The following is a 17,016-nucleotide window of genomic DNA, read 5'->3' on the forward strand; positions in this document are numbered from 1 at the left end:
AGCTACAGCTGTTGCCTCAGTCTCAGACCTGCCCTTTTTAATATTTATGGAAGCAGGGGATAATGATAAGGGGAGAAAAGCAGAGTATGGCATGAGTAATGATGCTTGAAGCCCTAATGTTTTAAGAGGTTTTAAAGCCTTGCTGAAGTGGTTCTCAACAAAAAAATGGTGTGCACCAGCCATCTGCAACATGGATGAGACCAGGCTGCTGAATCACTATGGGGAAGATGGGGAACAGTGTTAAATATAAAACACTTGGAGAGGTGGTGTTCCTACAGTGACAGAAACTCCCCTTCTGTCACTGTAGGCTGCATTTACATAACAGGATTAGTCAAGCATCGCTACAGTACTGTAGCTATGTCACTCTGTGTGTAATAGTTCCTGTAGCCTATACATGGTCGGAAAGGGTTGGGATGAGGAGAGTGTCCTGCCCCATAGATTTTTCTTGTCCTTCTGACTTACTCTTGAAGACAAGGACACCATATTTCACCCCAGTCAGCTGAAATAAATAAATAAACAGCCAAGGACCTCTGTCTTGTTGCTTCCAAAATGCCAGGTATCAAGTACCTAACTGCCTTAAGCTCTTAAAGGATTGCCTGCCATGTTGTTGCTGTTGCAGCAGGGGCTGACTCCAATGTTTCACCTTAGCCTGAAGCATTGACTAGCTAGGAATATATGGCTTGGAGATTATGCAAAGCCAGTTTCTGCTGCTGAATTTCTGCCCTAAATAGCTAATGGCTTGGCTAGTACCTTGCTGTTGAGTGGGGTGAGGTACTACAAAATTGCACAGCTGAGCAGGAAGGAACCCCTTTAATTTTAGCTGGGCCTGCTACACTGCTGAGCTTTTTCTTTTCAAATACCAGTTTCCTGCGGGCTCCTGTTTTTAAAAATCCCCTTCCTGCTGGGGAGGGGATGGGGAGAAAGGGACATATCAAGGATAATGAAAAATGGGAAAAGCTTCTGCCTGGAGAGAGTCTTAGAAGAACCTTTTGCTTCTCTGAGCAGAGATGAGACACTGCAGTGTTGAGGCAGTCCGTTCTATGAACAATTCCACCTGTTGGTACTACATTGTGAGTCTAGGAGAGAGTGGATTTGGGGGTATTTGTTTTTTAAAAGCTTGGAAGATTTTATGGATCATGGAGCATCAATTGTCCACAGCAGAGGAAGACTGGGAGGGCATACTGGGAATCTTAATTTTTCTGTGTGTTTGAAGGCAGGAAGGAAAAGCATATTGCACTAGTATGCTTATATATACTTTCATACGTAGGGTGTCTTCATATACATCTTCAGAAATTTGTTTTTGATGCTTGTTTAGATGCCTATTGAAAACTTGTTTTCACTAAATTTTATGTGCTTTGATATTAGTATGAATTTAGATTTACTGAAAGAAACAAAGCTGACCAGAAAATATGTATTCATATTTGTTTTAGGGGTTGTTTCATTGGTGGCTGTTCATCCTTCTACAGTAAATACACTTGGAAAACAGCTCCTGCCAAAAACATTTGGACAGTCTAATGTCAACATTGCACAGCAAGTGGTAAGGAGACTTTAAATTTTTGTTTTTTACCTTTTGTTGTACATATTATGAACCTAACTGTGGTTCAGTGTAAATGCATCATATAAAGTATCAATTGTTATTATTTCTATGTAGAATGTACCATCTCACTTTTCTATATAGTAAGGGCTATTTAATATGACTTTAAATTGTACTCTGAACTTGAGTCTTGATAACGTTGTTTTTGTGGGGAGAGGGAGCACGTGTTGGGCTAATTGTGCAGGTTATTGATCAAAAACTACATCAATCCTCAACGCTTCAGACCACTGAATATTCACATTCCTCTACTGTCTGTCAGTCGTTTTGTGATAAATCCGTGATACTTTCAAAACACACCAACCTGAAACTTTATCTAAAAGCCCATTTGCAAATATGTTATCGAGATCAAAATTGGAAAATCAATGGGATTTTTATAGGATTTTTTGGCCATATTTTAAAAAATGGTTATATCAGACGTTTCTGCTGAAAAGCATATTGTGATTTTAAAAAAAGAAAAATGTGTATAGACTGGATAACTTACGGAGCTAGTGCAGGGGTAGGCTACCTGTGGTCTGCAAGCTGTTTTTCAGTGGCACTCACACTGCCCTGGTCCTGGCCACTGGTCCAGGGGGCTCTGCATTTTAATTTAATTTTAAATGAAGCTGCTTAAACATTTTGAAAACCTTATTTACTTTGCATACAACAATAGTTTAGTTATATATTATGATCTTATAGAAAGAGACCTTCTAAAAATGTTAAAATGTGTTTCTGGGACTCAAAACCTTAAATTGGAGTGAATAAATGAAGACTCGGCACACCACTTCTGAAAGGTTGCCAGTCCCTGAGCTAGTGATGAGATAAAAATGGTTGTCTCTAGAATGCAAGTTCCAAGTGCAATCCATATTACTGCATAGCAAACAAAACTATTCATTTGATGACCCATATGACATCAACTGATATTCTTATTCTGTTACCTAGGGAGAGATGTTATAGTTGGCTTCTTTGTAGAGACTACCTTTTGGCAAGGATTTTAATTTGCATAGAAACTGAATTATAGTCTTATCTGTAAAAATGGTCAAGTTGTTACATTTGCAAGACAGTGATGGCACAGCTGCTGCCTTTACTGTACTGTTCTCTGGGGGAAAGCAGGACTTCAACACAGCATCTTTCATAAGCATTTCATTTTATAAAAGTTAAAATAGGTTCCATAGTATAAAAACAGTTGATTTTGTGTGTGCGCACATGGTTTAATGTGGATTGATTTTCAGTATATAAACAGAGCCAAGAGAATTGGTGGGGAGGGGAACTGAGTAAGAGGTGGTGGTATTGCTGAGAGAATTCAAGAAGCTACAGTTTTACACGCACACACTGCACTTCTTTAACTATACTTGTATAGTTAAGACAGTTCAACAATCGCCCCACTCCCCCCAGTTTAGACTGTACAGTTATACCAATATAGCTAATAGGCTAAACAGATTTGACTGCATCCACAGTAGGGATGTGGTAATCCACAGATGTTGCATTTGTTTAACTATTTCCGTTAGAGGTATGATTATTTTTTTAACTGAACTAGTTATAGATACAAAGTCTTTGTGTAGACCAATCCTAAGACAGTTCAGCTTCAGACAGTTCTCAAGAGTCCCCTCTGAGACTGTGGACTACTACCTAATGAAATGTTTACATGACTGCAGACTATTTTATTACATTGCAGTTCCTGTTATGAATTAAATCAGCTATTGATTTGATGTCACAATGTAGTCATATGAAGTAGTAACTGAGTAAAATAGGTCCTTTGTAGAGGACAAGTGTTGAAGCAGATATTTATGAAGTCATTGGGAGGTGAACTGTCTCCAGTTCAACAAGTTAATCATTAAAACTTGAAGGATTTTATTTGCCCTGCTGTATTAGGAGGAGAACATCACCAGACACTTAAATTTTTATTTAATTAAAACAACGTTATATATTCTAGATTTTTTCCTTCAACAGCAAACATACTACTTTAATAAAACAAGCATAAGAATTTTTGAATTTAGTTAAATTATTCAAGTTTTTTAAAATCAGGTTTGTTTTTGTTACCTAATATTTAAGAGAGAAAAAAACAAATTAAATTAACTATTGACTGTGTCAACCAGGTCAGCATGAGAAACTTAAAAAAAATATTGGCTTCTGCAGCTAACTCAGTTGTCTTTACCTTCATTTTCCTGTTTCTTCATAACATCGAAAAGAAAAACAAGCTTTCCTGCTTTTTCAAGTCCCAAATGATTTCTCAATTTGGAATGAATTAGTCCAAAGGAAGAAAATATTCTTTCTATATTGGCAGAAGAAGTTACTGCTGTTAAAAGTGAGATTATCACTTCAGCAGCCTCTGAATCCAAATGCTTAAGTGACTTCCACGAGTTCACTGGTGTGACTTTCTTTAAAACATCATCGGCAAACATATATTTCTTGAATGGTTCACCCTTAGCTCTGAAGTTTATTATAGTTGGCATTATGGAGGGATGATTGCTGGCTGTCCATGTCATAGCCAACTCCTCTTTTTCAGCAGTTAAGGTTTGACCCTGGTACCGAGTATTGAGAATATTTACAAGTAAATAAACTGGAGGTGGTGCTTGTCCCACTCATTTTTTTTAATGCTTATAATTTAACTGTCATTGTATATTTCTCTTTTTAAGATCTCACTCAATTCCTTCCAAATGTCAACAGCATCAGCAATAAAACAGCTATTTCACTGCATTGTTCAAGGCTTCAGGGGACTCAGTGTGTGTTCAACATTTCTCTTAAGCCCAACGTTGAGAACTTTGGCTGTGACACTGCCATCTATTTTTTCACAATTTTGTTCACAAATGATCATTGGGTTAGGCCAGTTCTTGATATAGTGCTCAAAACAGTCCACTACTGAGTTCCATCGCATGTCTTGTGGGAGAGTTACCTTGGTTCCTCCCACTTTTTTCAGAGCAGTTGCTGCAAAGTGGTTGTTATGGAAGTATTTTGCAATTTCAATAACATTAGCCTTTATTTTTGGAACACTGAAGTCTTTGGCTAGGAGATGGATCAAATGAGCACTGCAACAGTATGTTATTAGCTTGGGACTCTCTTCTCAATAATTTCTTCTCATTTTGGATACATTTGCATTATTGTCTGTGACCAAGCTGCGTACTGGACATTTGAATTTCTTTAACAGTTTGTTATAGCTTTTACTGCTACTTCTTGTAAGTATTCTGCTGTGTGCGCATTTCCTGATGTATCAATTGTTTCTGTAAGGAAGACATTCCTTTCTTCTGTTGTCACAGAGGCACACAGAATAGGACATTGTGGACATTACTCCACCCATCAAGACTCAGGTTAACAATTTTACCCTTTAAACCTTTTGCACGCTGCTCAGTTTCTCTTTTGTCAGAGAAAAACTTAGGTCTCACTTTTTGGTTGTGTGCAGCAGAGTCAGACACTTTATTTTCTCTTAACAGTTGCATAGAGGGAGAGTGTGTGCTAGGACCCAGGGTTTCCCCCTCCTATGCAGGTCTCTCTACAGGTAAACAATTACAGCAAGCATATATTTTTGTTACATACAATAATAAGCAACAGCTGCATTTTGTTTATACATAGGCCATCTTGATATCTTATTTTTCTCGCTTCTATTTAGACACCAATCTACATTCCTCATTATCGACACAAGGTCGCAACAACTTCTCACACTGTTCTTTCCTATTTGTCTCGCACAGTCCTCGCTTCTACAAATCTCGTGTGATTAGGGTTACAGCTACCTTGACTCTTGCTAACAGAGACGGTCATGCATTAAGATCCCCTACAAATCCCTATCAGTTCTTTCTCTACTTCTACACTTTAATACACTTTATCCAGCAGTTTCCCTGCGACATCTGCCCTGTTGGGTGGACTGTATCCTGGTCTTAATGACTGACCCATGTTAATGAAATGTAGATTCTCAATTATACGGAAAGGAGAGTTTGTTGCATAAACAAACTGGGCAATTTTTTCATCAGTTACCTCTTTTTGTAATTGGTTTGTTCTTATCACAAACTTATCTATGGTTGTTTCTGGATGATGGAGATTTTTTTCTTTTTGCGACAGGTGATATACTGTGGCTATGTGACATACATGATGTGGCTCTAGGCATTTTGCCGCCCCAAGCACAGCAGGCAGGCTACCTTCGGCTGCCTTCTGAAGCCACGGGTCCACCGGACCCTCCGCAGGCAAGCCGCCAAAGGCAGCTTGCCTGCCTCCCTCGCTGTGCCGGCAGAGCGCGCCCCGCCCCGGCTTGCCTCCTCAGGCACGCACTTGGTGTGCTGGGGCCTGGAGCCGCCCCTGTTGAAGGTGGATAGTCTTCAGAATCCTGTATGTTGAGGATGGATTCTCTTAAACAAAATAAGTCAATGCAGTTGTTTAATTATTATTACCATATTGCTGCTTTAGTATTACTCAGTGCATTCACTGACACTCAGTACTACTGTATTTTAAAGGTAAAACTGTAAAAGGAAGATCTGCCTATTTCAGCTATTTATTTTTTATCACAACTGTCAGCTAAAATGATAGTACCATAGAGTAACAACTATTTTTTTTCTCCAACATGGTAATTCAAGAATAGTCCAGAAGGAAGATAGGCAGTCCTTAAGAAAGAAGTATGAAATAAAAAAAAGTTTACCAACCTGAAGATCCTGCATGTTCAGACATATTCCTTTCATCATCTTCAACGCAGCTTACTCCTGAAAAGGAACACTTCTCATGATGTTGTTTCATTTTGGCAACCAGACCTTGCATTTCTTTGTTGCGCTGTTTGCATTTTGCACACATGCCTGTCTTACCGACAGGTAGAGGAACTTCATTAAAATATTCCTAACCTGGGTCTCTGTTACGGCCTGCTGCCATTATAGATTTTCCCTTCTAGTAAGAGAATAGTATGGTAGATCTCAAATCAATGAAGGCTACACTCGGAAAGACCTCAGGACTTCTGGAATATGCTGCTTAACGGTTTCACTTTTGTTTCTATTGCCTGTCCCTCCTCACATTTATCTCCAGGCTGTCTTTTACACTAGAATATAAGGTAGCAACTAGGAAGGAAGAGTCTGTGGTGACTGGAGAACTAATGAAATAGGAATGTTGCAAGACCCAAGAGTGTGAAAATGGGACAGTTTGGTGGGGAGGGGATTAAACACTACTCACTTTCCCAGTGTGGATCAAGCTTTTGAACTTTCAGACTCTTCCATTATCCCTGCTGCTGCCATTATCTGACGAAGGTATGAAATGCAACAGAAGTGCTGGGGCTATTTGAGGAGGAAAGATGTATTAGCTGACATGCAACCTTTTTATGCCCCTTCTTCTCTCAGCAACAACTAGCAGGACTGTGGGCAGGGGGTGTGGAGTGAAGAACAGGTAACCTTCCACAACAGATAGAAATTTCTGGAGTATGTGGAGAAGGTAATGGGGGGGTGGGAGGAGAGAATTCAAAGCTTTCCAGCAGTTGAAAGGGAGCACAGCTGATAGGAGAGATAGAGTCCCTGTTTAAGGTATAGGGACAGCACCCTGGTAGGAATCCCAGCAACTTCCCCCTTCTAAGCCTTTAGGAGCTGCAGAAAAAATAGGCTTGGCTTTTCACCAGGGCTTTTGCTAGTAGGCTCCTTGATAATTGTTCATATGGACATATAGTTAGTAAGTTTAGTCCTGCCCAGTAGGTGATGGGGAAAATCTTTCAAGATCTGTGACCTTAGTTATTAACACTTGTTCTGCCAAAACCTCACATCAGGCTAACTCCACTTAAATATTGCTTTACGTGGCTATTCAAACTTAATTCAGAAACAATGATGTAAGGTATAGCTTACTCCTGGGGGAATTCTGTGCCAAGGCGCACGTGCAGAAAATGTGCCCCCCACAGATTTCTTTGCTTCCCTGCAGAACATGACAGGGAAGTAAAGGAAAGTGTGAGTCAACAGTGTATCCTTGTTGCCAAGAAGGCTAATGGCATTTTGGGCTGTGTAAGTAGGGGGCCATTGCCAGCAGATCGAGGGACGTGATCATTCCCCTCTATTCAACATCAGTGAGGCTTCATCTGGAATACTATGTCCAGTTTTGAGCCTCACACTACAAGAAGGATGTGGAAAAATTGGAAAGAGTCCAGCAAAGGGCAACAAAAATGATTAGGGGGCTGGAGCATATGACTTATGAGGAGAGGCTGAGGGAACTGGGATTGTTTAGTTGGCAGAAGAGAAGAATGAGGGAGGATTTGATAGCTGCTTTCAACTACCTGAAAGAGAGTTCCAAAGAGAATGGATCTAGACTGTTCTTAGTGGTACCAGATTGCAGAACAAGGAGTAATGGTCTCAAGTTGCAGTGGGGGAGGTTTAGGTTGGATATTAGGAAAAACTTTTTCACTAGAACGGTGGTGAAGCACTGGAATGGGTTACCTAGGGATGTGGTGAATCTCTTTCCTTAGAAGATTTTAAAGTCAGGCTCCTGAGGTCCCTTCCAACCCTGATACTCTATGAAAGCTGGGGAAGGTGGAAGAAGAGGCTGGGGATGCCTGTGGGCATAGTGGGGAGAGAAGCACTGTCCACCAAACAGAGGCAGACTGTGGAGGAGCTAGGAGGAGGCGGACATATATGGGTTCATATGCCACTTCTCCTGCCCCCTTCCCCAACCCCCCCATTTCTGCGCATGCAGAGCTGCTTGGCTCAAAGAGTGTGCTGCTCTGCTCTGCAGCTGGATGTCTCCTCCTGGGTCCTAGTGCTAGTTTTGCACCCCTTCAGTAAGCTGGGAGCCATCCTATTTTCTGTACAAGAGTGGGGCAGGGTAAATGGGGGAGGAGAGAGGCAATGGGGAAGGAAGGTGGGGTGGGATAGGAGAGAGGTTGGGGTTGTGGGGAAGGGGGATAGGATGGGAAAGAGAAGGGGATAGGGGAATTGGGGGTGAGGGAGGGAGCAGGAGTCTAGCTTGCAGCATCCTCTCTGCAGCAGCTGCAGTTGGAACTCCCCCGTTAAGCAGGCCCATCAAACCTCCACCCCCATGAGCCCCACCTCCCCTTCATATGGACCACCCTGCTGAGGCCTATACACCCAGATTCCCCCCTGCTGAGCCCCAACCATCTTCACCTGGACCCTCTGCAGAGTCCCATTGCCCCTGCACCTGAAACCTCCCAACAAGACCCTGTGCATCCAGATCTCCCACTGAGCCACCCATACCCAGATTGTCAACACAGAACTCTTATCTCACACCTGCATCCACCCACACCAAGCCCCTCTACACTTGGATCCTGCTGGACTGAGCCTGCCTGCTCATGCCTGGTGTGTCTAGCACAGAGGGGCAGGGCCCTGGTGTGTTCCTGGGGCAGGCCTAGCCCTTGCACTGTGTCAGAGTTGGGTACAGTCTTGCTGCTGACTGTCCCAGGGGCTGAGGGCTGCAAGGTGATCTCCCACCTTCATGCAGCCAGTGGCCTGTGCTCCCCACCGCCGTACTGAAGCTACCACATTTATTTATTGACAAATAAAATTTGAAGAATTTCAAAATGTTGTGCAGAGAATTCTTATTCTTTTGAGTGTTTGCTCATATCTATTCCAATTAGGTGTGTGTGCACTGTGTGCACGTTCGTCCGAAGATTTTTACCCTAGCAACACTTGGTGGGTCGGCTGGGTCGCCCCCTGGAGTGGCGCCGTTATGGCGCCGAATATATACCCCTGCCGACCCAACGGCCCTTCATTTCCTTCTTACTGCTCGGTGATGGTCGTTGGAAGTGTGGAGCGCGGCTTTGTTGATCTCCGTCCCTAGCTACTCATAATTCTTTGCTGTTTGTTGTGTGTATAGTTCGAGTTCTTGTAGTTATAGTTAGTATTTATAGTTTAGTTTATGGGGGGATTGGGGATTAGCCCCTTTCCTCCACCCCAGTATGGGCCCATGCCCAAGGCACCAGGATTCAAACCGTGCTCAGCGTGCCAAAAGCCGATGCCAGTAGGGGATCCCCACGACTCCTGCCTCAAGTGCCTAGGGGAATCCTACCTTACCGATAAGTGCCACATCTGCAAGTCGTTTAAACCAAGAACGAAGAAGGAGCGGGACTTTCGATTGAAACAGCTCCTCATGGAGTCAGCACTTAGTCCTGCAGTTTCGGTACCAACCGTCCAACTGACTGCTTCTATAAGGAGTGCCCCTTCGGCCCCGAACTGCTCCGGTACTGAGAAGGAGCCCTGGCATCGACCCTTACCGGCACCGACATGTGCTTGACACCGCTCCCTGTCCCTGAGACCCAGGAAGCAACATAGCGCTCCAGCTGCTTCAGCTCCACAGAAGGAGCGCTCTTCGAAGACTGTTCGTCCGGCACCATCATCTGCTGCGGCACCGTCGACTGTAGCACCACTGATTTGCGGCTCCACCGAGCATGGCACCGTTGATTCCGGTCCCACAAGGGCCATTGAGTCCGGTGCCTGACAGCTCCCCGGCTCATGCTGTGGTTGAGCTTGCCCTCCCTTCTACACCGGAGACCTTCTCCATGGCAAGGGAGCTCATCGCCATGACAGAGTCGACACAGCCTCAACCCCTAGCACACCTGGTGCGGGTCATACAATCCATCGGGAGACTGGCCCTAGTAAGGCCACCTTCCATTGGTCCAACAGAGAGACGTGGTTCAAGATCACGGTCTCACGGACGCTCTCGATCGCGCCGTTCCCACTCCTGGTGCTGCTCGCAGTCCCGGCACCGCTCTCCATTGCGGTACCAGTCGCACTCGCAGCACCGTTTGACATCTCGTTCGCCGAAGAGATACTCCCAGTACCGATGCGACTCACACAGTGCCGAGAGCGGTGCCGTATCCCACAGTCGCTCCAGACGAAGGGGCTCAAGATCCCGATTGACCTTCCGTCACTGCTACGGTAGAAGGTCCCGGTCTCACTTGCAGTACCGTTATAGCTCCCAGTACCATTCCTCGGTACCGCCCCGGGATTGAGCATCCAGAACAGTGGCACCCTCCCAAGGTCTTTTGGCACCGCCATGGCCATTGAGACACACATCGGTGTCATCGCAGGCTGGTAGCACATCCTGTTCTCAGGAGTGTAACTCTGATGTCCTTAGCCATATATTTCCAGAGAGCCAGAGCCATGAGCAAGGGCCTCATCACTGGTCCTTGTGGTCATACCACCAAGCCCATGGTGCTCCATCAGTGGCTCCGCGGTCGGCCCTCTCAGAACACCGGGTACCAGCCCCCCTCCAACGGGAACGGATGAGGCTCTGATACCATATGTAGACACCCAGGTTCCACCTGACCCAGATGATGCTCCTCAGGTACAGAAGCCCCCACAGGACCCCCTGGTCCCGGGCCTCTCCTCCTCCTCACCTGACTAGGTGGTGGCGGGAACATCCTCTTCTTCTTCGAGTGATTGCTCATATCCATTCCAGTTAGGTGTGTGTGCCGCGTGTGCACGTCTGCCGGAAACTTTTTACCCTAGCAACTCCAGTGGGCCGGCAGGTCGCCCCCTAGAGTGGCGCCGCCATGGCGCTTGATATATACCCCTGCTGGCCCGCCCGCTCCTCAGTTCCTTCTTACCGCTGTGTTGGTTGCTGGAACTGTGGAGTGCGGCTTGCTGTCCTCCATGTCCCTAGCTCTCCTTCGTTACTGTCAGTAGTTGTAGTTGTAAATAGTTTAAAAACACAGTTTAGAGTTGTATAGTAATTAGTAGTCATTCTATATAGTTTATAGAACTTATTCGCGGGTTGGGCCCTTGCCCTTCCCGGCACCCGGCACCGGGCCCATGCCTGGTTTGCCGGGCTCCAAGCAGTACTCGGCCTGCAAGAGGCCGATGCCAAGTAGCGATCCCCATGACGCGTGCCTGAAGTGCCTCGGGGAATCGCATATTGCCGATAAGTTTCGCATCTGCAAGGCCTTTAAGCCTCGAACAAAGAAAGAGAGAAATCAAAGACTGCGGACTCTCTTGATGGAAGCGGCACTGAATCCGATACAGTCAGCGCAGCCGGCCACCTCTACACCGGCACCTGACCGCGCCGGCACCGGAAAGACACCCCGGCACCGCCCATCCCCGGCACCGGGATCCGATCAAAGACCCTTGACGTCTGCGACATCATCTCGGCAGACTCGAGTGGAGCGCCCGGCACCTATCTCTGCTGCGGCACTGCCTGCAGGGTTGCCGTCGACTCCGGGCCCGGAAGGTCCGTCGAGTCTGGCCCCTCCTAGCTCCACCTTAAGATCTAGGGTCGAGCCATTAGTCCCATCCACGCCGAAGACCTTTGCTTCGGCGCGGGACTTGAAAGCTCTGACTGAGCCATCCCAGCCTCAACCCCCGGGACCCCCGGTGCGGGTCATCTCCAGAGGCAAACCAACGTTGAGAGCGCCGTCTCTAGAATCCAGGCATCGATCGCCTTCGAGGCCCCCATGACGTGAACGCTCGTGCTCTTGGCGCCGCTCGCAGTCCCGGCACCGCTCTCCTAGGTGGTACCGGTCGCACTCGCGGCGCAGGTCAACGTCGGTACGGTCCCGGTCTGGCTCTTCTCGATACCGACACCGGGACTCTAGGAGCCGTTCGCGTTGGCAATCAGCTCCCCGGTCGACCTCCCGGCACTGCGTCGGTGGCAGGTCCCGGTCCCCAGCGCCATCTCGGCACCGCATCGGACATAGATCGCGGTCCCAATCCCGGCACCGAGCTGGAGGCAGGTCCCGGTCCGGATCCCGGCACCGAGTACCAGACCGATCCCGGTCCCAGTCCCGGCACCGGTATGGCTCCCGGTACCGATCCTCGGCAGCGAGAGGATCGTCGGCGTCGGGACTGAGAGATTGCTATCAGCCAAGTTCGGCATCTCCATGGCCTTCGAGGCAGCCATCGGTCTCCTCTCAGGCGGACAGCGTTTATACGCTGGGCCCGGACAGACACTCGGCCCTCTTTCAGGACCCTCCGCCTCAAGACCAAGGGCCACAGCAGTGGGGGTTTTGGACTTCCTGGGCATACCATCAAGCCCAGGGTCCGCAACATACTTCTCCCCTGCCTGTGGCGGACCGAAGACCACCAGAGTCAATGCTGTCTCGTACCCCTCCCTCTCCGGAAGGAGAGGACAGGTCCAGCCACCAGGACCCAGAGCTTCCTCTGGAGCTGGAGGGCCGGGCCCAGACGGAACCCCCTGTGGACGCTCTGCTGCCAGGGGTCTCCTCGTCATCTTCCCCTGACGAGGCAGTGGCCGGCACCTCGTCCTCCAGCCCTCCCCCTCTCGACCTCAGGGCACATCAGGACCTCCTCAGGCGCGTGGCACAAAACTTGAATTTACAAGCGGAGGAGGTCGCTGAGATCGAGGATCCGGTGGTCAGCATCCTCTCCGCAGATGCTCCCACCAGGGTTGCCCTGCCTTTCATTAGGACCATTCAGGCCAATGCCACCACTATCTGGCAGTCACCAGCCTCCATCCCTCCTACCGCACGAGGTGTGGAGAGAAAGTACATGGCCCCCTCCAAGGGCTATGAATTCCTACATGTCCACCCGACACTGTGCTCCCTCGTGGTACAGTCTGTGAACGAGAGGGAGCGCCATGGACAAGAGGCCCCGGCTCCCAAATCTAAGGAGGCAAGGCGGATGGACCTCCTAGGCCGTAAAGTCTATTCGGAGGGGGCGCTACAGCTCAGGGTCTCCAACCAACAGGCCCTCCTTAGCTGGTACTCCTTTTAACTCCTGGGTAGCGGCGGACAAGTTTAAGGAGCTGTTGCCGCAGGAGGCACGTCAAGAATTTGCGGCTATTCTTGACGAGGGCAAGAAAGTCGCAAGGACCTCGCTGCAGGCCTCATTGGACGCTGCAGACTCGGCCGCTCGAACCCTTGCCTCAGGGCTTACGATGCGCCGCATATCTTGGCTTCAGGTCTCTGGCCTTCCACCGGAGCTCCAGTATACCATCCAGGACCTCCACTTCGAAGGCCAGGGCCTGTTTTTAGACAAGACAGACCCCAGGCTAAAGAGCCTTAAAGACAATCGGGTCATCATGCACTCTTTGGGGATGCACGCGCCCGTGACGCAGCGCAGACCCTTCCGGCCGCAGAACCAGCAGCAATGACGCCGGCCATATCCCCAGTTCTGCCCACGGCAGGACCTTAATAGGTGCCGGGGCAGGAACAGTAGGCGCAGACAGTCGGGTGGCCAGGGGGGGCAGAACCAGGGTTCCTCCAAGGCCCCACCCGGACCCAAGCTTTCATTTTGAAGGTGCGCCCGAGGGCGCAGTACCAGTTTCCCCTTCGGATCCTTCCCCACAGTTTTCCAACCGTCTTTCGTTTTTCCTCCAGGCGTGGACCCGAATAACGTCAGACCGTTTGGGTCTTACGCACTGTACAGGCCGGTTACCGCCTGCAGTTTTCATCGCCCCCCTCTCCCACCCCACACCCTCGTCCCTCTTCAGGGACCCCTCTCACGAGCAGTTCCTCTGTCAGGCAGTACAGACGCTCCTTGACAAGGGAGCCATAGAAGAGGTTCCAGAGAGCGAGAAGGGCAAGGGGTTTTATTCCCGATACTTTCTGATCCCCAAGGCCAATGGAGGCCTCAGGCCTATCCTCGACCTGCGAGAACTCAACAAGCATATGGTGAGGTTGAAGTTCCACATGGTATCCCTGGGGACCATCATCCCATTGCTGGATCCTGGAGACTGGTACGCCGCCCTCGACATGCAGGACGCTTACTTTCATATCACCATATTTCCACAGCACAGGTGTTTCCTTCGCTTTGTGGTCGACCGCCAGCATTATCAATTTGCGGTCCTCCCATTTGGCCTTTTTACAGCTCCGAGGGTATTCACGAAATGCATGGCATTCGTCGCACATCTTTGGCGCAGCCGCATTCACATGTTCCCCTACCTCGACGACTGGTTGGTCCGAGGCACATCAGAGCTGCAGGTCCGCGACCATGTCTGCAGGATCAGCAACCTCTTTGCTGCCCTAGGCCTCATTGTCAATGTGGACAAGTCCACTCTGCTCCCCACGCAGAGGATAGAGTTCATTGGGGCCGTTCTGGATTCCACCTTGGCCAGGGCCTTGCTACCATTGCCCAGGTTCCAGTCGCTATCGGCCATCATTCTGCGCTTGCAGGCGGCCCCTCCCGGCCCCCATAAGAACATGTCTGACCCTCCTGGCCATATGGCGCCCTGTACGTTCGTGACAGCGTATGCTCAACTCCGCATGAGGCCCCTCCAATCTTGGCTCATCGCGCAGTACCGGCCGGCCAGACATTCGCTAGGCACAGTTGTCACCGTCCCCCAGGGGGTACTGGACTCCCTCCGGTGGTGGCTAGACCAGTCCATCGTGTGTGCAGGGCTCCTGTTCCATCCGCCCCAACCCTCCGCATCCCTGACGATTGATGCCTCAAATCTGGGCTGGGGGGCGCACAGCGGAACCCTGAGGACTCAGGGCCTGTGGTCCCCCCAGGAACTGGACCTCCACATCAACATACGGGAGTTGAGAGCGGTCCGTCTTGCTTGTCAAGCGTTCGTCCATCACCTTCAAGGTCGCTGTGTCGCGGTGTTCACCGACAACACGACGACCATGTACTATATCAACAAGCAGGGCGGCACCAGATCCTCTCCCCTATGTCAGGAGGCGACGCGGCTCTGGGAATTTTGTATAGCCCATGCCATTCACCTCACGGCCTCCTACCTCCCTGGAGTACGAAACACACTGGCGGATCGCCTGAGCAGATCCTTCCGCTCACACGAGTGGTCCCTTCGCCTGGATGTCGCCCTCTCACTCTTCCAGAGTTGGGGTCGTCCCCGGATGGACCTCTTTGCATCCAGGGGGAACAGGAAATGCCAGGCATTCTGCTCCTTTCAGGGTCGGGAGCCCGGGTCATTAGCGGGCGCCTTCCTTATCCCATGGGCGATCCATCTGTTTTATGCGTTCCCTCCGTTTCCGCTGGTCCACCTCAAGGTGTGCAGGGACAGAGCTCGTGTGATTCTGATAGCCCCAGCATGGCCCAGGCAACATTGGTACCCCATGTTGCTGGACCTCTCAATAACCAACCCAGTTCCCCTGCCCCTTCACCTGGATCTGATCACCCAGGACCACGGCAGACTCTGTCACCTGGACCTTCGGTCTCTGCATCTCACGGCATGGCTCCTGCGTGGCTGACCAGCTCCGAGTTACGCTGCTCTACCCCGGTTCGGGAGGTTCTCCTGGGCAGTAGGAAGCCTTCCACTAGAGCTACGTATTCAGCCAAGTGGAAGCGTTTTTCCTGTTGGTGCTCAGAGAAGGGTTTTCTCCCTATGGAGGTTTCCATCGCCAATATTCTGGACTACATCTGGTCCCTCAAGGACCAGGGTCTGGCGATATTGTCCCTTCGGGTTCACCTAGTGGCCATCTCCACCTTTCATCCGGGAGGAGATGGCCGTTCTGTCTTCTCCCACCCTATGGTGGCAAGATTCCTGAAGGGGCTGGAACGTGTCTACCCACAGGTCCGTCCTCCTGCCCCTTCATGGGATCTCAGCCTCGTTCTGTCTCGGCTCATGGGCCCTCCATTTGAGCCGTTAGCGACTTGCTCCCTGCTCTACCTCTCCTGGAAGACCGCCTTTCTAGTGGCCATCACCTCAGCTAAACGGGTGTCGGAACTCTGGGCCCTCACGGTAGACCCCCCGTATACGGTGTTCCATAAGGACAAAGTGCAGCTGAGACCGCACCCTGCCTTTCTCCCCAACGTGGTCTCAGCCTTTCACATTAACCAGGAGATCTTCCTTCCCGTCTTTTTCCCAAAGCCCCATTCGTCCCGCAGGGAGCACCAGCTCCACTCGCTGGATGTCCGTCGAGCACTAGCGTTTTATGTGGAGAGGACCAAACCGTTCCGCAAGTCCCCCCAGCTCGTCGTGGCGATAGCGGACCGTGTCAAGGGCCTTCCTGTTTCCTCGCAGAGGATATCCTCGTGGGTAACGTCCTGTATCAGGACCTGTTATGACTTGGCTCACCTCTCTACGGGCCGTGTGACTGCGCACTCTACCAGGGCGCAGGCGTCATTGCTGGCTTTCCTTGCCCGAGTGCCGATCCAAGAGATCTGTAGGGCGGCGAACTGGTCATCGGTCCACACTTTCGCTTCCCATTACGCCCTGGTCTAGCAGTCCAGAGATGACGCGGCCTTCGGCTCAGCAGTGCTCCATGCCACGACTTCTCACTCTGACCCCACCGCCTAGGTAAGGCTTGGGATTCACCTAACTGGAATGGATATGAGCAATCACTCGAAGAAGAAAAGACGGTTACTCACCTTTGTAACTGTTCTTCGAGATGTGTTGCTCATATCCATTCCACTCCCACCCTCCTTCCCCACTGTCGGAGTAGCCGGCAAGAAGGAACTGAGGAGCGGGCGGGCCGGCAGGGGTATATATCAAGCGCCATGGCGGCACCACTCTAGGGGGTGACCTGCCGGCCCACTGGAGTTGCTAGGGTAAAAAGTTTCTGGCAGATGTGCACGCGTGGCGCGCACTCCTAACTGGAATGGATATGAGCAACACATCTCGAAGAACAATAGTTA

At 49.5% G+C, this 17,016-nt stretch overlaps 1 protein-coding gene across 3 annotated transcripts in view; it reads left to right on the forward strand.

The window, feature by feature from the left end:
- The window catches only part of TFDP1 (transcription factor Dp-1), a 137,855-nt gene that overhangs the window by 61,545 nt on the left and 59,294 nt on the right, over positions 1-17,016 (forward strand). For all 3 annotated transcript variants that reach the window (XM_030569085.1, XM_030569097.1, XM_030569107.1), the window contains exon 4: positions 1,431-1,537. In XM_030569085.1, the coding sequence (XP_030424945.1) occupies positions 1,431-1,537 (107 nt within the window). The remainder of the gene's footprint in view (positions 1-1,430; positions 1,538-17,016) is intronic.

The sequence above is a fragment of the Gopherus evgoodei genome, chromosome 1 (assembly GCF_007399415.2).
Source record: "Gopherus evgoodei ecotype Sinaloan lineage chromosome 1, rGopEvg1_v1.p, whole genome shotgun sequence".
NCBI classification, from domain to species: domain Eukaryota; kingdom Metazoa; phylum Chordata; order Testudines; family Testudinidae; genus Gopherus; species Gopherus evgoodei.